Source organism: Salvelinus alpinus, chromosome 21 (assembly GCF_045679555.1).
Source record: "Salvelinus alpinus chromosome 21, SLU_Salpinus.1, whole genome shotgun sequence".
In the NCBI taxonomy this organism is placed as follows: Eukaryota; Metazoa; Chordata; class Actinopteri; order Salmoniformes; family Salmonidae; genus Salvelinus; species Salvelinus alpinus.
The window spans coordinates 21,124,800-21,148,736 of NC_092106.1; the positions used below are offsets into that span (position 1 = coordinate 21,124,800).

Here is a 23,937-nt window from a genome sequence, read left to right on the forward strand (position 1 = left end):
GCAGACTGCCAGCTGGTCTGTGCATGCTCTGAGGACACGGCTAGGGATGCCGTCTGGACCGGCAGCCTTGCAGGGTTAACACGATTAAATGTCTTACTCATGTCGGTCACAGAGGAGGAGAGCCCACAGTCCTTGGTAGTGGGCCATATCGGTGTTATCCTCAAAGCGGGTGAAGAAGGTGTTTAGCTTGTCCGAAAGCAAGACATCGGTGTCTGCGACGTGGCTGGTTTTCCCTCTGTAGTCCGTGATTGTCTGTATACCCTGCAACATACATCTCATGTCTAAGCTGTTGAATTACAACTCCACTTTGTCTCTATACTGATGTTTTGCCTGTTTGATTGCCTTACAAAGGAAATAACTACACTGTTTGTATTCTGCAATATTCCCAGTCACCTTGCAATGGATAAATGCTGTGGTTCGCACTTTCAGTTTTGCGCAAATGCTATCATCTATCCACGGTTTCTGGTTCGGGTAGGTTTTAAAAGTAACAGTGGGTACAACATCTCCTATACACTTCCTGTTTAACTTAGTCACCGTATCAGTGTATTCGTCAAATGTTATTCTCTTAGGCTACCCGGAACATATCCCAGTCAGCGTGATGAAAACAATCTTGAAGCGTGGATTCCGATTGGTCAGACCAGCGTTGAATAGTCCTTAGCATGAGTACTTCCTGTTTGAGTTTCTGCCTATAGGAAGGGAGGAGCAAAATGGAGTCGTGATCAGATTTGCCGAAGGGAGGGCGGGGGAGGGCCTTGTAGGCATCCCGGAAGTTGGAGTAGCAGTAGTCGAGTGTTTTAGTAGCGCGAGTACTACAGTCAATGTGTTGATTGAACTTTGGTAGCGTTTTCCTCAAATTTGCTATGTTAAAAATCCCATGCTACAATTAAATGAGGCCCGAGGATATGTGGTTTCCATTTTGCATAAAGTCCAGTGAAGTTATTTGAGGGCCGTTGTGGTAACGGCTTGAGGGGGAATATACACAGCTGTGACTATAACCAAAGAGAATTCTCTTGGGAGGTAATATGGTCGGCATTTGATTGTGAGGTATTCTAGGTTGGGTGAACAAAAGGACTTGAGTTCATGTATGTTATCACAATCACACCATGAGTAGTTAATCATGAAACATACACCTCCGCCCTTCTTCTTCCCGGAGAGATATTTATTCCTGTCTGCGCGATGAACTGAGAACCCAACTGGCTGGACGGACTCATAGACAGTATATCCCGAGAGAGCCGTGTTTCCGTGAAATAGTATGTTACAATCCCTGATGTCTCTCTGGAAGGAAATCTTCGCCCTGAGCTCGTCAACTTTATTATCCAGGGACTGAACTTTAGCGAGTAATATACTCGGAAGCAGTGTGGACTATAAGTCCACTCCGAATACCTCTTCTCCGCCAGCTGTGTTTTGGATCAGCCTCTGGAATCAGTTCAATTGCCGTAGGGGGGTACGAACAAAGGATCCGATTCGAGAGAGTCGTATTCCTGGTCATAATGCTGGTAATACTGGTGAGTTACCGCCACTCTGATATGCAAAAGCTCTTCCCGGCTGTATGTAATAAGAAATAACTAAATACTGCAAAGTTGCCTAGGGGCTAGAAGCACGGCTGCCCTATCTATCGGCGCCATTTTCTAATTCAATAAGCATACTAGGTTCCTGCTGTCACTTATTATTAGTATGTTGTTAATCAACCTAGACACTATTAGAATAGAGCAACCAGACAGACACCTTGCTGAAGAGCAGCAGCCTCCACTCTTGGATCTGGGAGGTGGATACAGTCATCAGCTCCCACAGTCCTTTGCGAGCTTCCATCTTCTGCTTGGCTGCTGTTACAAAAGTCAAATCCAGAGGGTTTCCTACAGAGGGAACACAGATAAGAGAGTGAGGAAGGAGCGATGTAAACACAAGGCAGGCACCATCCTTCAGTCCCTCTCTCATCTCACCTCTGAGACTTTTACTTGTCCTGCTGAGCTCTGTCAGGCGAGCAGAGACAGCATACACCTGTCTGCACATGATCTTGAGCTTGTTAAGCATCTGAGCAGCATTCTGAGTGGGGTCCAGATATGGTCCAGAGGTGGCTTTGGTCACCATCTCGTCCAGGTCGTGGGCCAGGGAGGAAAAGGTGTTGTCCAGGGTGTCAGCCATGGAGGGAAGACGCTGGCACACTTTATCTGCTCCCTGCTTCAGGAGAGGAACAAAAATGTCCCACAGGTCCAGCATCTAAATACGGGGGGAGGGGTGGATAAACACACATTTGGAAATGCACTGCGATATCTATGTGAATAAAGCAATAAAAACAACAATATCTGTAGGTAGCTCTTCTTGTGATGACTCAAAATAGGTACAAGGAAATGATTCAGACATATCAAAAGCTATGTGTTTAAAACCTGTTCCTCCAATAACAGCTCATCTGGTGTCATCTGTCTGTAGTTGGTTCGAACGGTTTCCTGGAGAGAGTGTAGGTACTCCAGTTGATGTTGCATGTCATCAGACATTTTCGCACAGCGTTTCACCTGAGGGAAGAAGTCGAATGGGGTCGATAAAATATACAGTATTGATTAAAGGAAGCAAATAATGATTAGATGACTATGCACAGCAATAACTACAGAAAGGTGCATGTGTAGGCAATACCATGCTGGCATAGTGGGTGAAATCGTTGAAATCTGTGGGTTCGACCCTAAGACCTTCCACAGCTCTCTTCAGTTCTAATATCAAGTTCTCTGAGCGCAGCTTCAGCTCCTCATTCAACAGAGTCAACACATCCTCCTCTATTGAGTTCAACAGAGGCCCTGCGTGGAGAAACAAAACCACACATTCAGGATTCTTCCCAAATGGCACCCTATTCAGGGCACTAATTTGACTAGGGCCGATGTACAGGGCCGCACAATCATAACAAGACTACAAAAGGTCCCCAGTCATACCAGTAAAACACTGTCACACACTCGTACGCACATCACACACATGTAGTAACTAAGTTGGCCCAAAGTCACGCAGCATATGCAACCAAAAAACACCAGCACACCCACAAACAACCACACCCACACACCTATCTTCTCCTGGATGTGGGAGCAGGTGACGATGAGCAGCTTGTTGGAGGTAGTGAGAGAGGGGGGCACTGTGCGCACCCTGTCAGTCCAGAAGCGCACCTTCTGAATGTGCTCCTCGTAGTGTAAGGCAGGCATGCCCCTCATGGTCTCCAGAGAAGCTGGACTCCATTGGCTCGTAAACAGATGAATGTCAACCAACCAGGAGAGTCCCTCACACAGCTGCTGGATCTCAAGCCCAGCCTCCTGAGGGTCAAGGGAGAATCAACAAACAATCCATTATTCAGAAACCAAACATGATGAAAGGATAGCGAGTGCATCGTTGTAAAGCTTTTTAGGGATCCATTCAGATGAATGGCAAAACGTGTGAATGACCTGTGTGATCCTGGCTTGCTCTCTCTGGACCTCCTTAGCCCCAGCGTTCAGGCTGAGCTGCCATTCCAGCTGTTTACTGGACAGGGGGTAGTACTGCCCTCTCAGCCTCTGGCCCTGGACCATCAGAGGGGTCAGCTTGGGCAGCACCAACCTGGGAGCTGATAGAACACAATGAGGCTCCCGCTTGGAGGAGAAGCTGCTGACACCAGTCGGCTCACTGTCCTTCTCCCCAAAAGCTGAGAACCATGCACATACAAACACAGGCGATGAGCGTAAGAAAATGTATATCTCTGCCTGTTTTTTGTTTTTGTGCTTCAACTTCTGTTTACCATGAATTAGACATTTTTCCTGGGTAAGCCCTGGACTGTGGTACAATTGGGAAGATAAGATAATCTCCTGTCCTGTTCAGCATTACCTGTGATACAATTAGTTCCACTGGTACAGGCCAGGCTCAGGTCAGGGCTTAGCTCCTGAGCAGCACTGATGAGGGAGGTGCTGGCAGACACACTCTCCTTGGCATCAAGACAGTAACTACAAGTGTCAAATACCTACAAGAGCAAAATCACATTAGTATGCAAGACTCGCTGGGACACACAACTGGGAATTCTGTGCTGAGTTAATCACAACCTTGACCTAATTGAATGTCTGCATCCCAAATGGCACCCTATTCCCTATATAGTGCACCACGTTTGACCAGAGCCCGTCCTTCAGTGTGTGGTTAATTTAATGATCTCACCTGAAGGGCAGAGTTTGCGACTGACAGCAGTGCCCCTCGCAGCACCTCCTGGAACAAGTGCATGGGTGGGAACAGAGTCGGCTGACCGTCTGCTCCGAATATCAGCTCTGCTTGGAACAGACTCCCCTGCTGTGGCTGCACTCTCTATCGAGAATCATGGAATCAAAAATATCAATACCATTACCAGCAAACCTTTCATTAACATGATGATGCATGTCCCAAATGGCACCATATTCCCTACATGGTCCACTACTTGTACTATGGGCCCTAGTCAAAGGTAGTGCACTATATATGGAAAACGGTGCCATTTGGGATGCAACCATTGTGTTATTTCATGCTCTTCTTTCTCTTCACCTTCATGACGTTGTTGAGGAAAGAAGTGACCTCTCGGTGGGTGATTGTGACGATACCCTGCACGATCATCTGATCGGCCAGAGCGGCCATATTTCCCAGCTGCTGCAGGACGTTCTCTGCCCGGCCCAGCTCCTTCCTCAGGTCCCTCAGATGAGCCAGCTGGAGGTACAGGGGCTGGCTGCGCTGGTTAAGCTGGGAGCGTTCAACACGTAACTGCAGCTCCTGGTGAGCCCCATAGCTGTCCTCCTGGACCTGGAAGAAAGTCTTTATTAATCTATATGAGATGGAAATGTGTCTTCTGCTGTACCCAACCCCTCTGATATCCACACACAAACACACATTAGAGAGAGGGATGGAGGCCAACAGGCCAAGCTCTTGGCTGTGTCAGGCCTAGCAGTCAATTTACGTTCCTCTGTCTAAGGATAAGAATAGTAGTTACAAACCATGTTGAGGATGAGAGCACGATACTGCAAGAATATCTCAAGAAGCCTGCGGCACTCCTGGTTCTTTTTCATGAGGGCATTCTGGAAGTCCAGAAGGGTGTAGGTCTTGCAATCATCCTGTGGCAACCAGTGAACCCCTTTCAGTTCTTCAATCAGTCTGAAAACAGCAACAAAAAAGTATTTAACACTGTGTGCATTTCAACATCAATAAAAAAACAATTTCAATGTTAATCATGGACCAAAATGAACAATAAGGCCCCATGTGCATGTGACTGTAATGTTGATGTACAACACTAGTGTCTGCATCCCAAATGGCACCCTATTCCTATATAGTGCATTTATTTTGACCAGAGCCATGGGCCCTGTTCAAAAGTAGTGCACGAAATAGAGAATAGGATGTCATTTGGGATGCAACAATAATGTGATGCAGAATACCTGGAGAATTGAAAGAGAGCGTCTCTGAACTGGGGTACAGCCATGAGTAGCAGGCCCTGCAGTACTTCACCCTTCCTCTGCAGAGTGATCTTACACACGCTTCTATGCCACCTGCGACACGCAACAGCAACATAAAGTTGAAAAAGAAAATAGTTTAAGTGAAGAGAGAGAATTGCAACTCGCCAAAAAAGTTACATGATACAATACATGTGGACAGTTAAGATGTGTTCCAAAGTCTGTCCCCTATGAGCCCTGGTCAAAAGTAGTGCACTGTGTAGGGAGGGAATAGGGTGCCAAATGGAATGCCATCGTAGCCTACCTGATGAATGCCTTACGAAGTAAATAGTCTCTGAAAAATGGGATATCCTGCAAGGCTCTCCACAGTATGGCTTCCCGATGCCACTCTGACAGAGAAAGGAGCCCAGCACTGCATCCATCCTGCACATGCAGCACAGAGGAGGGGGAGAAGATGAAGTGCTCAGTGCCTGCTCTATTGGGAGGGACCACACGAAGGTCATACGGTCTACAAAAAAAAAAGAAAACACATCCAATGAACAAATTGTATCTGCAAAATAGTGTGAATGCTACAGAAGACTGGCAAAGCCACTGTTATTACACTATGGCCTTGGCTATGGTGTTCAATACCTGAAAGGGCCATTGTTCACAGCTTGCAAGTGGAAAAACTGAAGCTTTCCCAGATGTCTTTTCTTTGCAAAGATTTCCACCACCTCTCTGCCAGTCAGAGGCTCTCTGTACTTGGCATCTTTTCTTTCTTCTGTCTCTTTGTCTTGATCAGCCATCTTTACCTGGGACACGTCTCCATGATCTGTAAAGCTGAATCAACAATGGACACAATACTAAATGTGCTATCTGAATGTGCTTTTTATTTTTTTGAAAGACCAATGTCACATTTGAACACAATAGTGAAATGAAGCAGCAAACACACATGCTCACTGCTTAACCTACCTGTCCAGAGCAGATTCCTCAAATGACACCTGAGTAGCTTTGACAGGGATATCAGTCCCCAGCGCTGAAGCAATCAGACAAGGTCCCTCCATCCACAGTGATTCCCCCATGGCCAGCTCAGGACCCACCTCTGCCACGAGGTGAGGGAGCTCCACCATGGACAGAGGAGTGGGAGCAGGGGAGAGGTTTCCAGTGCTAAGGGCTCGACCTGGCTGGGGCTCATACATGAAGGCTGGTGAGGAGGCATGGTGCTCCCGAGACTCCAGTGGTGGTAGTGAGAGAACAGAGGCCACATTGGCTGCAGGGATAGAGTCATTTTTCCTCCCTCTATGATCCAGGGAACCATCCCTTGGCCTTGCTATGCCTCTTGCCCGGGTCCTGTGTTGACTATCTCTTTTTGGAGCAGGCATAATTGTAGGTTGTTTTGTATCATTAGTTCTGCCACAAAACTCCAAGCTTTAGCGACTATTTGCTGAGATCATCTTCATATTCCTCTGTTGAGCCCAACTGGAAAAATAAAAACTCCCAAGGATTCCTGCCATAAATGAGGCAAAGAGCACAACCTCTCATTTAAAGGGATGCCAGATTTTGCAGATAAAATATAGTTAAGGCTAGAAACTTAGTCGTGGTCTCCATTATCTTTGACAACTGAACTTTTTGGGGGGCAAGATAAGATATTAGAGAAGATACAAAAACAGGAAATACCTCTTGACAGCTTTGCTACCTGTTAGTTAGCTAGCGTTACCGTTAGCAATGATGACTCGAATGCAAAAGAATCCCTGCGTGTAAAAGTTGATTTTATGGGGGGAAAAGTTGGAAGGTAGCTAGCAATCTAAGATACCTTGTATGTATATATAAGTGTACATTTAGATAGGAAAAGGGCTAACTAGCTTTATTAACTAACTATCTAACTTTTCAAACGTTCTCACCTGTATCGTGAAATTGATCCACTGCAAAATATCAGCAGGTCTCGTTTCCATAGTTACATTGGACGCAACGTCAACGTTTATGGCCCATATTGTGGGATCTCGTATATTCCACAAGGGAGCGCTAGAAGATGCAACATTAGTTATTGGAGAAACTGCCAGGAGTGTGACATTTTGTTTTTGTCCATACATGAATAAATGTTCATAATAGACACAGGAAAACCTGGCTCCCTGTAGAGGAAAGGCTGTGTAAACCACGGCACCACAGCAGAACCTGAGACAGAGCTGCATTTCCTGAGAAAAAGTAAAAAAAGATATAAAACAATTAGAGAGTGTTATTTCCACAAATTTTCAAAGACCTCTCTGATGAGAATAGGCTACCCATCCTGTTGGGGGAGGATGTAGAGAGCTGTGGGTTGGCAGCGCACGACATTGCTGCTTGCAATAAGATGAGGGACAGTGTCTGACAGACATACCAACCTGCACATGTCCTCTATGCTTATTGTTATTGTTCAATATATGGTTGACCCTTGATTATTGTTGTTACTGTTGTCCCATTGACAATATTGATTATTATTTTAATTATGTTAATATTATAAATCTCCAAAGTAAGCTTTGGCAATATGTACACTACCGTTCAAAAGTTTGGTGTCCTTGTTTTTGAAAGAAAAGCAAATTTTTTGTCCAGAAAAAGAACATAAAATTGATCAGAAATACAGTGTAGACTGTTAGTGTTGTAAATGACTATTGTAGCTGGAAAAGGCAGATTTTTTATGGAATATCTACATAGGCGTTGTGACGGCCCTGAATTTTTCTGAATGTCTCAGTGCTTCTCCTTCCAATAGGGGGCTTTCCCTTTCATTCCCAATTAAATAGTGCTTCTCCTTCCAATAGGACGCTTCCCCTTTAATTCCCAATTAAATAGTGCTTCTCCTTCCAATAGGGCGCTTCCCCTTTAATTCCCAATTAAATAGCCAGCATCAGCTGAGTAAAAGCGGGGTTGTGATGGAGACGTGAATGAGGTTCAGTTCTGAAGTGTCTCTGCGGTTTGTGTTGTTGCATTTAACAGTGTGCTTTGTAGCCTAATAGCAAGTTTACCCAGGATCGGATCCACTCTTTGCGTCCGTGGACTACACCTCTCCGTTGTTCTTCGTGGCCTTTCTCCGCTGGAGATCTGACTGACCGACTGACTACAACCTTTTTGTGTACGGTATTTAATTTGTTTTGGTGTGATGTATACCGTGATTTATGTTGTAAGTGAGGATGTATTAAGATACGCTTTATAGTTGTGTGGTAAAATAATTGTTATTTTGATTGTATGATTGATACTGGGTTTACGCTACACTTGTATGAATGGACAAACATTGCTATTTCACCTTTATTTAACCAGGTAGGCTAGTTGTGAACAAGTTCTCATTTGCAACTGCGACCTGGCCAAGATAAAGCATATCAATTCGACACATACAACAACACAGAGTTACACATGGAATAAACAAAACATACAGTCAATAATACAGTAGAACAAAGAAAACTGTCTATATACAGTGAGTGCAAATGAGGTAAGATAAGGGAGTTAAGGCAATACATTTGCCATGGTGGTGAAGTAATTACAATATAGCAATTAAACACTGGAATGGTAGATGTGTAAGTAGAGCTACTGGGGTACAAAGGAGCAAGATAAATGAATACAGTACGGGGATGAGGTAGGTGGTTAGATGGGCTGTTTACAGATGGGTTATGTACAGTGAGCTGCTCTGACAGCTGGTGCTTAAAGCTAGTGAGGGAGATATGAGGCTTCAGAGATTTTTGCAGTTCGTTCCATTCATTGGCAGCAGAGAACTGGAAGGAAAGACAACCAAAGGAGCAATTGGCTTTGGGGGTGACCAGTGAGAGATACCTGCTGGAGCGTGTGATACAAGTGGGTGCTGCTATGGTGACCAGTGAGCTGAGATAAGGCGGGACTTTACCTAGCAGAGACTTGTAGATAACCTGTAGCCAGTGGGTTTGGCAACGAATATGAAGCGGGGGCCAACCAACAAGAGCGTACAGGTCACTACACTACCCACTACAGGTGGGTAGTGTATGGGGCTTTGGTGACAAAACGGATGGCACTGTGATAGACTGCATCCAGTTTGTTGAGTGGAGTGTTGGAGGCTATTTTATAGATGACATCACTGAAGTCGAGGATCGGTAAGATGGTCAGTTTTACGAGGGTATGTTTGGCAGCATGAGTGAAGGATGCTTTGTTGCGATATAGGAAGCCGATTCTAGATTTAATTTTGGATTGGAGATGCTTAATGTGAGTCTGGAAGGAGAGTTTACAGTCTAACCAAACACCTAGGTATTTGTAGTTGTCCACGTATTCTAAGTCAGAGCCGTCCAGAGTAGTGATGCTGGACGGGCGAGCAGGTGCGGGCAGTGATTGGTTGAATAGCATGCACTTAGTTTTACTTGCATTTAAGAGCAGTTGGAGGCCACGGAAGGAGAGTTGTATGGCATTGAATCTCGTCTGGAGGTTAGTTAACAGTGTCCAAAGAGGGGCCAGAAGTATACAGAATGGTGTCATCTGTGTAGAGGTGTATCAGAGAATCACCAGCAGCAAGAGCAACGTCATTGATGTATACAGAGAAGAGATTCGGCCCAAGGCTTGAACCCTGTGGCACCCCCATAGACTGCCAGAGGTCCGGACAACAGGCCCTCCGATTTGACACACTGAACTCTATCAGAGAACTAGTTGGTAAACCAGGCGAGGCAATCATTTGAGAAACCAAGGCTGTCGTCTGCCAACAAGAATGTGGTGATTGACAGAGCCAAAAGCCTTGGCCAGGTCGATGAATACGGCTGCACAGTAATGTCTCTTATTGATGGCGGTTATGATGTCGTTTAGGACCTTGAGCGTGGCTGAGGTGCACCCATGACCAGCTCTCAAACCAGATTGCGTAGCGGCGAAGGTATGGTGGGATTCGAAATGGTCGGTAATCTGTTTGTTAACTTGGCTTTCGAAGACCTTAGAAAGACAGGGTAGGATAGATATAGGTCTGTAGCAGTTTGGGTCTAGTGTCATCCCCTTTTGAGGGGGATGACCGCGGCAGCTTTCCAATCTTTGGGAATCTCAGATGATACGAAAGAGGTTGAACAGGCTAGTAATAGGGGTTGCAACAATTTCGGCAGATAATTTTAGAGAAGGTCCAGATTGTCTAGCCTGGCTGATTTGTAGAGGCCCAGATTTTGCAGCTCTTTCAGAACATCAGCTATCTGGATTTGGGTGAAGGAGAAATGGTGGGAGCTTTGGCGGGTTGCTGTGGAGGGTGCCGGGCAGTTGACCGGGGTAGCCAGGTGGAAAGCATGGCCAGCAGTAGAGAAATGTTTATTGAAATTCTCAATTATAGTGGATTTATTGGCGGTGACAGTGTTTCCTAGCCTCAGAGCAGTGGGCAGCTGGGAGGAGGTGCTCTTATTCTCCATGGACTTTAGTGTCGCAGAACTTTTTTGAGTTAGTACTACAGGATGCAAATTGTTTTAGGGAGCGTTTGACAGTGAGGGGTGGTTGTTTGATCGCAGACCCATTACGGATGCAGGTAATGAGGCAGTGATCACTGAGATCTTGATTGAAAACAGCAGAGGTGTATTTGGAGGGTGAGTTAGTTAGGATGACATCTATGAGGGTGCCCGTGTTTACGGATTTGGAGTTGTACCTGGTAGCTTCATTGATAATTTGTGTGAGATTGAGGGCATCAAGCTTAGATTGTAGGATGGCCGGGGTGTTAAGCATGTCCCAGTTTAGGTCACCTAGTAGCACGAGCTCAGAAGATAGATGGGGGGCAATCAATTCACATATGGTATTGAGGGCACAGCTGGGGGCAGAGGGAGGTGTATAGCAAGTGGCAAAGGTGAGAAACTTGTTTCTGGAAAGATGAATATTTATAAGTAGAAGCTCGAATGGTTTGGGTACAGACTTGGATAGTAATACAGAACTCTGCAGGCTATCTTTGCAGTAGATTGCAACACCGCCCCCTTTGGCAGTTGGCGGAAAATGTTATAGTTAGCGATGGAGATTTCAGGGTTTTTGGTGGTTTTCCTAAGCCAGGATTCAGACACGGCTAAGACATCCGGGTTGGCAGAGTGTGCTAAAGCAGTGAGTAAAACAAACTTAGGGAGTAGGCTTCTAATGTTAACATGCATGAAACCAAGGCTTTTACGGTTACAGAAGTCAACAAATGAGAGCACCTGGGGAGTGGGAGTGGAGCTAGGCACTGCAGGACCTGGATTAACCTCTACATCACCAGAGGAGAAGTAGGATAAGGGTACGACTAAATGCTATACGAACTGGATGTCTAGCACGTTCGGAACAGAGAGTAAAAGGAGCAGGTTTCTGGGCACGATAGCATAGATTCAAGGCATAGTGTACAGACAAAGGTAAGGTAGGATGTGAGTACATTGGAGGTAAACCTAGGCATTGAGTAATGATGAGAGAGATATAGTCTCTGGAGACGTTTAAACCAGGTGATGTCATCGCATATGTAGGAGGTGGAACAACATGGTTGGTTAAGGCACACTGAGCAGGGCTAGAGGCTCTACAGTGAAATAAGACAGTAATCACTAAACAGGACAGTAATGGACGAGGCATATTGATATTAGAGAGAGGCATGCGTAGCCAAGTGAACATATGGGTCCAGTGAGTTGTTGGGCTGACTCGGGATACGGCGATTCAGACAGTTAGTAGGCCGGGGCTAAACAAGCTAGCAGTTAGCAGACCGGGGCTAGCAGTTAGCAGACCGGGTTAGCAAGCAAGCAGTTAGCAGATGGGGGTAAGTCTGTTTTTGCCTCTTCGTGCGGTGACGTCAATAGACCAGTCGTGGAATTAGTAGGGTTCCAAGTAGCTCTAGGTAGCTAGCAGGCCTAGCAGGTTAGCAGAATGGGCCTTCAGCGGGCGTTGCGCCTGAGGGGCCTGTTGGAATCCTCGGGCAGATTATGTCGGTATTCCAGTCGTAGAGGATCGGCGGGGTTCCGTGCCCAGTACCGGCAGTAGAATTGTGTGTGTGATCATTTATGTTGGTAATACAACCCACGCAAAAGAATACAGTTGTCTAATGTTAAGGGTTTATGAAAAGTGTATTTCCATCCTGACTTACATGAGTCCTTTGTATTGGTGTAGACTTGACGGACCAGATGGGACTCATTCCCTCCCAAACTAAAAGGAGAAACCAATATTTTCTCTGGTAGGTGTAACAGTATAACTTTAGTCCGTCCCCTCGCCCCGACCCGGGCGCGAACCAGGGACCTTCTGCACACATCAACAACAGTCATCCACGAAGCATCGTTACCCATCGCTCCACAAAGGCCGCGGCCCTTGCAGAGCAAGGGGAACCACTACTTCAAGGTCTCAAAGCGAGTGACGTCACCGTTTGAAAGGCTATTAGTGCGCACCACCGCTAACTAGCTAGCCATTTCACATCGGTTACATAGGCACAACCTACCTGGCACCCATACAAACAATATCCTCAAGTCAAAAGCGTTACAGCGTACAGAGGCTGTATTGAGTCAATTGCCCTAGTTTTGGTTAAATACACACATTTCTTACTAGCATCGGTATGAAGATAATTGCCACATCACACATTTATATTAAATTTATTACAGCAAGTTGCAGTCTGTATTAAAAGGATGCAAAACCTGATCCAACCTGATTTTACTTTATTCTCTCGGGTGAGAATACATTTTACTGCTCTTCCGCAAGTGATGAGGTGAGCTCTTAGTGTCTTATTTCCATGACACAATCAGGGTTAGCGCAAAGAACTTCATTCTAACTGTGTGTCTGGACGTGTTTAACTATACTTGTGCGGACCAGAAGTCCCCACAAGAATAGTAAACAACCAAAATTTGGTTAGTCCCCATATGGTCAAATGTTATTTCTAGGGGTTTTAGGGTTAAGGTTAGAGTTGTGGTTAGAATTAGGTTCAGGAGCTAGATTAGGTTTAGGGGTTCTGGAAAATACGACTGAGTGGGACTGAATTGTGACCATAAGTTTAGTTATACAAGGCTGTATGTACGCGCACACGTGTGTCATTAATTTAGTCTTAAACCTGTAAAACAAAGCAGGTTTAACAAGATACACATTTACAGTAATTTTATTGATAATGCTCCAGATTTTACATTCGAACCAAAATGAATAACCTTTCAAACTTTAGCATAATACAACAGTAAAACAAATAGAAGCTACGCTCAACATTTTTAGCAGTTTTAAAATACATTTCTTTACAACACATTACAATTATTTAAAACACCAATGCATGAAATACACCAATAAACAAAACTAAAAATCATGAAAAATTCACAAAATAATGCATTTTTAGTGACTTGGCATTAGGAGAAGCTGCATCATGCACCACGTAAGAGTGATGCACAGGATACTGTAGCGTGGACTCTAACATATAGTAGAAGCCTGTGGTTGTGTCTAAAGTCAAAATCTGGCTAATGATCGAGAAAGAAAAAAAAAGTGATCTATGTACTCTATAATGTTTTTGCACCATGGAATTTAGGGGCAAAGTCTATCCCGTCAAGTTTATTTAAATGCATGTACTGTGAGTAAAAAAAGAAAAGAAAAAAAAGGCAAATAAAATCATTCAGTCTCAAATGGCACAATGCACAAGTAGTGCTCTATATAGGTAATAGTGTGCCAGTAGGGACACACACTGTCATTTACACAGTGGATCTGGCATCAATGACAATAGAGTCGCTGAGCAGCTGGTTGTACTCCTGGCCTCCCCCTCCTGGTACTGTCACTGTCTTTCCCTTCCTCAGCTCTGGAGAGCACAGTTCCTGGGTCAGAGAGGTCAAGGGTGCCAGCGACTCCAGCTTCTTACAGGAGTTCAGTGACCAGAGAAGATAATAGATGGGTACAAAGAACATTAAAATGTTGAATAAAGACCTATGGATAGAAGCTACAAGAATAGATGAATGAAGGCAAGAAGACCATTCTCAATATTTCAAAGCATGCATTGTTTTTTTGAGAGCTCAACAGCTAGAGAAATTGTGAAAGATTGATACTAACCTTAGATGCTAGGCAGTCTCCATTTATTTTGCTGCAAAACAAATTAACAATTAATTTTCAGTTGTTGCAGTGGCAGACAGCATTTAAAATATTGTCAAATTATTTTTGTTTTTATACAGTTGTGTATCATCCTCACTAAAGTTGTACAGCTAAACTTACCTGTATGGCCAAACTGCACCCCTTGTATGAGTGAACAGACTTCCACTGAGTGTGTGAACTGAATGCATTATGTGATGGGAATATATAAGCAGAATGATGGTGATATCATCATTGATCTCTCTGATGTTAGAAGCAGTAGCTCTCCTCATCCATCATGATCCCTAGGACACCAACCAGGCCAATGAGAACCTGCTCCTTTCAAAAGGTGTTCCTAGTGCTGGCGACCAGGAAGACGCAAATCCCGGAATAGCTATTCTCCTGGGGAGTCAGGTTCTCTGTGTACGCTTGTCGACTGACTGACCTGCCCAAATTAGCCTGACGGGACCTTCCCACAGGAACCATGGATAATGGGACAGTGATGCTCATCGCACCTTGACCAAATGTACTGACCAAAGACAAAATTAATCAGCCTCTGAACTAACACGGAAGTGCAGTCTGTGTCTATATATTTACCATCCCTTTTCACACGAGTTCTGACAAAAAGGAACTTAGTCTGCATCCCAAATGGTACCCTAATCCCTACACAGTGCACTACTTTTGACCAGAGCCCTGTGGGAGAGTTTTCATGGATCTGATGCTTTTAGAGACATTTGGGATCCCAAAGTGTATCCAAACACTGGTATTGAGATACCTGTCTAATTATCTGATCCGAACCAATGACAGAAACAAGAGACGACTGCTTTATGCAGTTCTCATTCCAAGCATTGTGACTGGGATTGAATTACAATAAATTCTCTAGCTGTGAAGTTTTTGAATAGGTTTTCTTACTTCCAGAGTAGTCACTCAGAGTAAAGCTCTATACTTGCCCTATGATAAAGTTCAACCGAAAATAAAATCTGTCTTAACTTCATGGCTGGGGGCGCTATTTTCACATTCGGCTGAAAAGCGTGCCCAGAGTAAACTGCCTGCTACTCAGGCCCAGAAGCTAAGATATGCATATTATTTGGATAGAAAACTGAAGTTTCTAAAACTGTTTGAATGATGTCTGGGAGTATAACAGAACTCATATGGCAGGCGAAAACCTGAGAAATCCAACCAGGAAGGGGGAAATCTGAGATTTGTAGTTTTTCAAGTGATTGCCTATCCAATATAGTGTGAAATTTGGTCCGGTTGCACTTCCTAAGGCTTCCACTAGATGTCAACAGTCTTTAGAACGTTGTTTCAGGCTTCTACTGTGAAAGGGGAGCGAATAAGAGCTGTTTGAATCAGGGGTCTGGCAGAAAGCCTTGAGTTTAGTCAAGCGCATGGCCGTGAGCGCAAGCTCCGTTCCTTTTCATTTCTAAAGACAAAGGAATTGTCCGGTTGGAATATTATTGAAGATTTATGATAAACATCCTAAAGATTGATTCCATACATCATTTGACATGTTTCTACGAACTGTAATAACTTGACTTTTTGTCTGGACTTAGTGCTCGCGCCTTGTGCATTATTGGATTAAACACGTGAACAAAAAGGAGGTATTTGGACAAATGATGGACTTTATCGAACAAAACAAACATTTGTGGAACTGGGATTCCTGGGAGTGCATTCCGATGAAGATCATCAAAGTGAATATTTATAATGCTATTTCTGACTTTTGTTGACTTCACAACATGGCGAGTATCTGGTGGCTGAGCGCTGTACTCAGATTATCGCATGGTGTGCTTTTGCCGTAAAGATATTTAAAAATCTGACACAGCGGTTGCATTAAGGAGAAGTATCTTTAATTCTATGCATAACACTTGTATCTTTCAACGTTTATGATGAGTATTCCTGTAAATTGATTTGGCTCTCTGCAAAAATCACCGGATGTTTTGGAGGCAAAACATTACTCAAAACGCGCCAACGTAAACAGATTTTTGGATATGAATACTTTATCGAACAAAACATACATGTATTGTGTAACATGAAGTCCTATGAGTGCCATCTGAAGATCATCAAAGGTTAGTAATTCATTTTATCTCTTTCTGCTTTTTGTGACGACTCTCTTTGGCTGGAAAATTGTTGTTTTTTTGTGACTAGGCGCTGACCTAACATAATCGCATGGTATGCTTTTGTCGTAAAGCCTTTTTGAAATCGGACACTGTGGGATAAACTTGTTAATCTTTAAAATGATGTATAAGATACATGTATGTTTTGAGGAATTAATTATGAGATTTCTGTTTGAATTTGGCGCCCTGCACTTTCACTGGCTGTTGTCAAATCGATCCCGTTAACGGGATTTCAGCCGTAAGACGTTAACCACAGAGACAGAAAGAATCAGACTGTGTGGCTGGTTGCCAGAGTGCTACCTGTAAACATGTCAGCTGCTGAGTTTCTGTTTGTCAACTGCAGGAGGAGGCCTTCGTACTGATCGACTCACCAGAAAACACACAGAGTGACAAGGAGGATCGTGATGGCTGCAGCCGAGGAGAGACAGACGATGAAGACAATCACTGCACAAACACACAGGAGAAAGACATCAGGTAACACAAAATGGAAGTGAATGGAACACCTGTTGTAAATGGAAGTAAATTATGTTAAAATTATAGTATGCCAATCATTTTTGGATGTTCACCAGAAAGCATTGAAATATCTTACATATTGTTGTTTCACTGATGCATGATAAGGTGAGTGTACACTCACTGAGCTGTTTATCTTCACTGGTGACCTCCACTTGAATGAGGACCGAGGCCTGATGGTGGTAGAAAGAGGCTTGGCAAGTGTAGAGGCCCGCCTCCCGCTCCGTGACCTCTGATTGGAACAACAGAGCACGACCATCCATCTGGACCAATGTGCCGTCATTTCTTCAACACGCAGCAGGACACAAAGTCATTATATAGTACACACGTTTGTCTGATCTGTATCATCTAAGTGGCAAAGAAGAGTCATGAAGAGAGAATAAGATAAGCAAGTGAGGTGGGGAATTGCTATCACAACACTTTTTGGTCATACAAAAAAAACAGCCTACATTGAGTGGTAAAAATCTAATGAGACATTGTATTTCATATATATACTTAGGTGTATACCTAAGTAACTATCATCCACCTTAGCAGATATGAACACAGCTTTACCCAGAATAGCTTGACAGAATAACAATTTATACGAGTCTGTGTATGGGGGGGCAGGAGAGTGTCAGGACCTCTGAAGATATACTGCTTCATGAGTCACTCATTGTCCCTGATAAAAGGGTTCTTTAGTGCCGCCTGCCAGTCAGGACAACCTTCCCTGGGCCCCACAGCACAGAAGTCCTGATAGTATCTTAATAAGACATTATAGCAGCTTTACGACACTGCACGTATTTGACTGTCTAGTTAAAAGCTCTCATAAAACAATACAAATGAGAACTTCCATCTGGACGAGAACATTGTTCGTACAAATTACCGCCCCTGTGTAGTGGTAATATTATCAGACAGGGCCCTGCCCTACTCTGTCTTCCATCCTTCTGTAGCTCTCTCACTCAGCCTCCACAGTTTAGAAGTTGTAGGGATGGAACATAGTAGTAAAAGAGTCTAGCAAAGTCTACTACCTCTGACAGGTAAGGCTGTAAGTTGGCACACTGCCATAGACTTTGAGCAGGATCCTCTGGTTGTGGAAATTCTCCTTTAGGGACATTCGATGTATAACGAACTCGTCTCCATAAGGTTTGTACAGTGGAGTGGTTTGATTCAGTACTCTGACAGATGAGATGTCTAAGAAGGGGAAGGAGAAGTGGTCAACAGGGGGCAAAAAACAAATCACTCCCTAGATACATAGTCAATAGACAGGTAGTTGCAGTTAAATGTTGAACAGGAGGTTGGAGCTTGGCATGGCTGGTAAGTACTGTACCTCAAAGAATGTCATGACAGAATTGTATACTCGTAGAAAAAAGGTGCTATCTAGAACCTAAAATATGTATTTGCTGTCCCCATAGGAGATCCCTTTGAAGAACCCTTTTGGTTCCAGGTAAAAAAAAACTTTGGGTTCCATGAACAACCCTTTCCAGAGAAACCAAAAAGAGTTCTACCTGGAATTTAAAAAAGGCTTCTCCTATGGGGACAGCTGAAGAACCCTTTTGGAACCTTTTTTTCTAAGAGTATACAGAATGTATGTGTAGTATGACAAGTATATAATTTGTGGTGCTGGGTGCTTTATATTATCTCATCTCTGTATCTATTACACTTACAGTATTTGGGGACATGGACTGTCCTCCTCTCCTTTAGTCCATGGCGATTTTGAATGAGGCAGATCAGGTCCTGACCCTCGTGGAGGGCCAGTGAGAACTCATAGGTGAGGTTGGTTAGCACTCTCACTCCTTCATACCCAGAGCGGAAGGAGATGTGGCCTGTGGCGTTGTCAGGTAGAACCCAAGAGAGGTGTGCTCCGAACCTGCCCCCTCTGTACTCGCATACAGCCAGCCACAGAGGAGATTCCCTCTGCCTCACAACAAAAACATGCATCACAGGGGACTCTGAGGGGAGGGATGGAGAGGGTGAGGGGAGGGATGGAGAGAGTGAGGGGAGGGATGGAGAGAGTGAGGGGAGGGATGGAGAGAGTGAAAGTGTTTGCGGGTTGGATACAATGGCTGCGTCCCTAAATGGCACCCTATTCCCTTTATAGTGCATTACTTTGACCAGGGCCTAGAGGGGGAATAGGGTGTCATTGGGGACACACATAACGTATTGTGTAGATCAGTGGATGCTGCTGAGGGGATGACGGCTCATAATAATGTCTGGAATGTTATCAACCACATGGAAACCACTTGCTTGATGTGTTTGATACCATTCCAGACATTGAGCCGTTATCCCCTCAGCAGCCTCTATGACTTGTAGCTACCATGTATCTCCACCAGTAAAGTAAATTACCCAGTCCACTAAGCAGTATCCCTGTTCTCTCTGGCCTCTCAAGACCCAGGTGATCCACCACACAGGTGACATTCTGACCAGAGAACATGGAAGTGGGGAACCTCAACACACTACGGACCCTCACCGTCAGAGCCATTATCACAGCAGTTCCTTCATGGTAATGTTGTCCTTTATATGAGATTAACATTTACATTTAAGTCATTTAGCAGACGCTCTTATCCAGAGCGACTTACAAACTCGTACAGGAAACACAGCCTTGGCGAGAGACACAACACCTGGTACATGGTGGGGAGTGGGGAGGTGAACACGTGGAACAACAGGCTGGGAGAAAGTAAAGGAAACATCTGTGCCAGTAAGCAATGAGCTCAAGGTGGTGCCAGTCCCAGCATGATGCAATATCTCTAGATCATTCTCAGACCTTGATTCTTAGCATCACATGTCAAATCCTTGCCCACAAAAGTGAGAATGCCAAGTACTGTACAAACAAACATACACATCAAGGATGTGTCCCAAATCTTGTCACCCTTCATGGTCAAAAGTGGTGCACTATAAAGGGAATAGGGTACCATTTAGGATGCAGTGTATGTGAGCTGGCAGGCTTACCGAAGGTCTCCACTCTCACTGTGACATGTGTGGTGGGGTCAGGCAGGGTTGGGTGCTGGACCACACAGGTCACCCTGTCCTGATCCTGTAGGTGGGTGGGGAAGCGAAGGAAGCTGGTCATAGTGGCAGTGCCATTGGTATAACTGGTGTTCCTCATCCCCACAGAGGAATCGTTAGTAGGAGGGCTGCCGTTGATCTCCCAGCGAATCAGAGCCATAGGTTTACCATTGGTAGCTGAGCATGTGACTGACTGGTAGTGGGTAGCGTTGTCTGTGTCCTCTGTCACCACTGTGTAGATATCAGGTCGAGCTTCAAAACAAAAACATTAAAAGACATGAAGAGGATGATGCTGGTACGAGAAACATTTATGCAATGGATGTTTGTATGATTCTGTCTCTGATGACATTGAAGGTACAGTAAGGTAAGGATACAACAGGCAATGATAATGTCACATATTTTATCCAACCCCCCCTAATGGCATCATGAGGTCATGTATTATTTTGTTTCTCCTCTCTACCATCTAGGTGTTAGGTACTTTTCCATCACCCATTAGAGCCCCCCTTCGAATACTCTTAAAATCCATCCTTCCTTCCTCACTTCCTTGAATTAATCAATTATCTGACATGACATTGGTCAAAGCAATGCAATGGAAAGCTTGCTTACACCAATCTTGTAATCTCAAGAAGGGAATAAGGAAGGATGCATTTTAAGAGTATTCGAATTGGGCCATGTTCTTCAGTCAGGCTTACCCAGAACAGTGAGAAACATGCTGTTAGTGATCTCCTCTTCATCGGTGGCGAACACACATGTGTACTCCCCCTGGGCCTCCAGAGTAGACACCCTCATCTTCACAGTCAGATTAGTGGGAGAGGCTGGGGCGGAGAAGTCTGGGTCTTTGCTGAAAGTCTTGTTGTTCTTGTAGCCTGTTAATTTCTTCATCGATTGTTTCATTCTAGAGTCTGGGCGTTTCCATGAGGCGTCTGTGATGTCATTCTGTCCCAGGTACTGACAGCGGAGGAAGACATCCTCTCCAAGGATCCCAGTGACGTTACGGTCAATCTCCATGTCCTCCTCCATATCTGTGAGAAAAAAACATTATGATCAGCATAAATTACTAGTAATTCAGTCATTTTGCATCCCAAAGGGGCACCCTATTCTCTATATAGTGCACTAATTTTGACCGAAGCCATATGGGCCCTGTTTAAAAGTAGTGCGCCATATAGGGTTCCATTTGGGATGCATACTTAGCCACTCATATCTCAGTGGGATGCACTTTGGTTAATTGATGAGAAATTCCATAGCTGTTGCTAAAAACAAACAACAGCAAATGTGACTTCTGTTGAGAAGGAGGGGCAGTGAAATTATGGATGTCTATTGGTGTGACTTCTATAAAAAGGGTTCCCTGTCTCTGAGTGTCCATCACAAGCAGCTACTTGTGTACCAAATGGCACCATATTATCTTTGGGCCCTGGTCAAAAGTAGTGCACTGTAAGGAATAGGGTGCCATTTAGGACGTAGCTACAGTCTGTCTCTAAGACATCAGTCACGATTAGGGGATGTTTCAGTGAAGGGGACATTTTAATAAAGCAGCCTGACAGGTTTGAGTGTTAACAGCATGCAGAGTCCAATGCATACCAACTCACTCCTCTCTCTGGTCGCTCTATTATGGAACACTTAAGGACACAGTTTTTATCTATTAGCCAGTGGAAACAGGAGGCAAATTGAACTTGTATGACTCCTGAGCCGCCTAAGTGCCGAATGATGACAGATGAGACACCAAGACAGTCGTGAAGAGGGCACGACAAAGCCTATTCCCCCTCAGGAAACTAAAAAGATTTGGCATGGGTCCTGAGATCCTCAAAAGGTTCTACAGCTGTAACATCGAGAACATCCTGACCGGTTGCATCACTGCCTGGTACGGCAATTGCTCGGCCTCTGACCGCAAGGCACTTCAGAGGGTTGTGCGTACGGCCCAATACATCACTGGGTCAAAGCTGCCTGCCATCCAGGACCTCTACACCAGGCGGTGTCAGAGGAAGGCCCTAAAAATTGTCAAAAACCCAGCCACCGCAGTCATAGACTGTTCTCGCTACTACCGCATGGCAAGCGGTACCGGAGTGCCAAGTCTAGAACAAAAAGGCTTCTCAACAGTTTTTACCCCCAAGCCATAAGACTTCTGAACAGGTAACCAATGGTTACCCGGACTATTTGCATTGTGTGCCCCCCCCCCCCCAACCCCTCTTTTACGCTGCTGCTACTCTCTCTTTTATCTTATATGCATAGTCACTTTAACCATACATCCATGTACATACTACCTCAATTGGCCCAACCAACCAGTGCTCCCGCACATTGGCTGACTGGGTAATCTGCATTGTGTCCCACCCACCACCTGCCAACCCCTCCTTTTACGCTACTGCTACTCTCTGTTCATCATATATGCATAGTCACTTTAACCATACCTACATGTACATACTACCTCAATAAGCCTGACTAACCGGTGTCTGTATATAGCCTTGCTACTCTTATTTTCAAATGTATTTTTACTGTTTTATTTCTTACACACACACATACCTTTTTTTCGCACTATTGGTTAGAGCCTGTAAGTAAGCATTTCACTGTGAGGTCTACACCTGTTGTATTCGGCGCACGTGACAAATAAACTTTGATTTGATGAGTACATTGGGTAATGGGGAACACTCAATGGATACCCAGTCTAATACCTCACATCAACAATCCTGTAAAATATTGTCCTGTTAGGACACTTTGTTGAGGACAACACTTATCTTTGACCAAATAAATTCAGAGAACAGCAAGTGGTGGTGGATTGTACATAACAACATATGGAAACAAACACAAAGTTGACAATATCCCAAAATGCGCACTTATTCATTTGTCAAATAAACTTTATTAAGTAATGTAAGGATTGCGTGCATGTGTTTGTGGGAGAGAGGGAGAGAGAGATGGAGAGCGACAGCGTGAGAGTGTGTGTGAGAGAGAGCAGAGAGGGACAGCTCCACACAAATATATCTTGTCTTGTGGGTTTATGGTTCATAAAAATGGCAAAGGCATTACAAAGATTGCATACAGTGAGGGAAAAAAGTATTTGATCCCCTGCTGATTTTGTACGTTTGCCCACTGACAAAGAAATGATCAGTCTATAATTTTAATGGTAGGTTTATTTGAACAGTGAGAGACAGAATAACAACAAAAATATCCAGAAAAACGCATGTCAAAAATGTTATAAATTGATTTGCATTTTAATGAGGGAAATAAGTATTTGACCCCCTCTCAATCAGAAAGATTTCTGGCTCCCAGGTGTCTTTCATACAGGTAACGAGCTGAGATTAGGAGCACACTCTTAAAGGGAGTGCTCCTAATCTCAGTTTGTTACCTGTATAAAAGACACCTGTCCACAGAAGCAATCAATCAATCAGATTCCAAACTCTCCACCATGGCCAAGACCAAAGAGCTCTCCAAGGATGTCAGGGACAAGATTGTAGATCTACACAAGGCTGGAATGGGCTACAAGACCATTGCCAAGCAGCTTGGTGAGAAGGTGACAACAGTTAGTGCGATTATTCGCAAATGGAAGAAACACAAAAGAACTGTCAAACTACCTTGGCCTGGGGCTCCATGCAAGATCTCACCTCGTGGAGTTGCAATGATCATGAGAATGGTGAGGAATCAGCCCAGAACTACACAGGAGGATCTTGTCAATGATCTCAAGGCAGCTGGGACCATAGTCACCAAGAAAACAATTGGTAACACACTACGCCGTGAAGGACTGAAATCCTGCAGCGCCCGCAAGGTCCCCCTGCTCAAGAAAGCACATATACATGCCCGTCTGAAGTTTGCCAATGAACATCTGAATGATTCAGAGGACAACTGGGTGAACGTGTTGTGGTCAGACGAGACCAAAATGGAGTTCTTTGGCATCAACTCAACTTGCCGTGTTTGGAGGAGGAGGAATGCTGCCTATGACCCCAAGAAACCATCCCCACCATCAAACATGGAGGTGGAAACATTATGCTTTGGGGGTGTTTTTCTGC

At 44.5% G+C, this 23,937-nt stretch overlaps 2 protein-coding genes and 1 long non-coding RNA gene across 7 annotated transcripts in view; 1 reads left to right on the top strand and 2 right to left on the bottom strand.

Moving 5' to 3' along the window:
- The window catches only part of LOC139548464 (dynein heavy chain domain-containing protein 1), a 43,327-nt gene extending 36,555 nt beyond the window's left edge, over positions 1 to 6,772 (bottom strand). The window contains exons 1-14 of the mRNA XM_071358171.1: positions 6,351 to 6,772; positions 6,030 to 6,218; positions 5,704 to 5,907; positions 5,385 to 5,495; positions 4,950 to 5,106; positions 4,507 to 4,758; positions 4,153 to 4,296; positions 3,832 to 3,964; positions 3,417 to 3,652; positions 3,044 to 3,287; positions 2,629 to 2,786; positions 2,385 to 2,510; positions 1,941 to 2,217; positions 1,726 to 1,853 (exon numbers count right to left, since the gene is read on the bottom strand). Coding sequence (XP_071214272.1) covers positions 1,726 to 1,853; positions 1,941 to 2,217; positions 2,385 to 2,510; positions 2,629 to 2,786; positions 3,044 to 3,287; positions 3,417 to 3,652; positions 3,832 to 3,964; positions 4,153 to 4,296; positions 4,507 to 4,758; positions 4,950 to 5,106; positions 5,385 to 5,495; positions 5,704 to 5,907; positions 6,030 to 6,218; positions 6,351 to 6,760 — 2,769 coding nt within the window. The 5' untranslated portion in view covers positions 6,761 to 6,772. The remainder of the gene's footprint in view (positions 1 to 1,725; positions 1,854 to 1,940; positions 2,218 to 2,384; positions 2,511 to 2,628; positions 2,787 to 3,043; positions 3,288 to 3,416; positions 3,653 to 3,831; positions 3,965 to 4,152; positions 4,297 to 4,506; positions 4,759 to 4,949; positions 5,107 to 5,384; positions 5,496 to 5,703; positions 5,908 to 6,029; positions 6,219 to 6,350) is intronic.
- A 1,384-nt stretch (positions 6,773 to 8,156) lies between these two features.
- On the top strand, positions 8,157 to 22,808 carry LOC139548023 (uncharacterized). 2 transcript variants are annotated; one of them, XR_011669616.1, is made up of 4 exons: positions 8,157 to 8,481; positions 16,797 to 18,710; positions 19,329 to 19,442; positions 20,845 to 22,808. It is a non-coding gene; the product is annotated as an uncharacterized lncRNA (long non-coding RNA). The 2 variants fall into 2 exon arrangements; XR_011669617.1 differs by having other exon boundaries at positions 8,163 to 8,481; positions 16,797 to 16,927.
- The window catches only part of nectin3a (nectin cell adhesion molecule 3a), a 113,767-nt gene continuing 103,215 nt past the window's right edge, over positions 13,386 to 23,937 (bottom strand). The window contains exons 7-14 of one of the 4 annotated variants that reach the window (XM_071357312.1): positions 20,638 to 20,967; positions 19,889 to 20,197; positions 18,607 to 18,891; positions 17,971 to 18,133; positions 17,043 to 17,248; positions 16,825 to 16,897; positions 14,325 to 14,355; positions 13,386 to 14,128 (exon numbers count right to left, since the gene is read on the bottom strand). In XM_071357312.1, coding sequence (XP_071213413.1) covers positions 13,973 to 14,128; positions 14,325 to 14,355; positions 16,825 to 16,897; positions 17,043 to 17,248; positions 17,971 to 18,133; positions 18,607 to 18,891; positions 19,889 to 20,197; positions 20,638 to 20,967 — 1,553 coding nt within the window. In that variant the 3' untranslated portion in view covers positions 13,386 to 13,972. Of the gene's footprint in view, positions 14,132 to 14,324; positions 14,356 to 16,824; positions 16,898 to 17,042; positions 17,249 to 17,970; positions 18,134 to 18,606; positions 18,892 to 19,888; positions 20,198 to 20,637; positions 20,968 to 23,937 lie in introns of all 4 variants that reach the window. The other 3 variants (XM_071357310.1, XM_071357314.1, XM_071357313.1) reach the window with 3 other exon arrangements.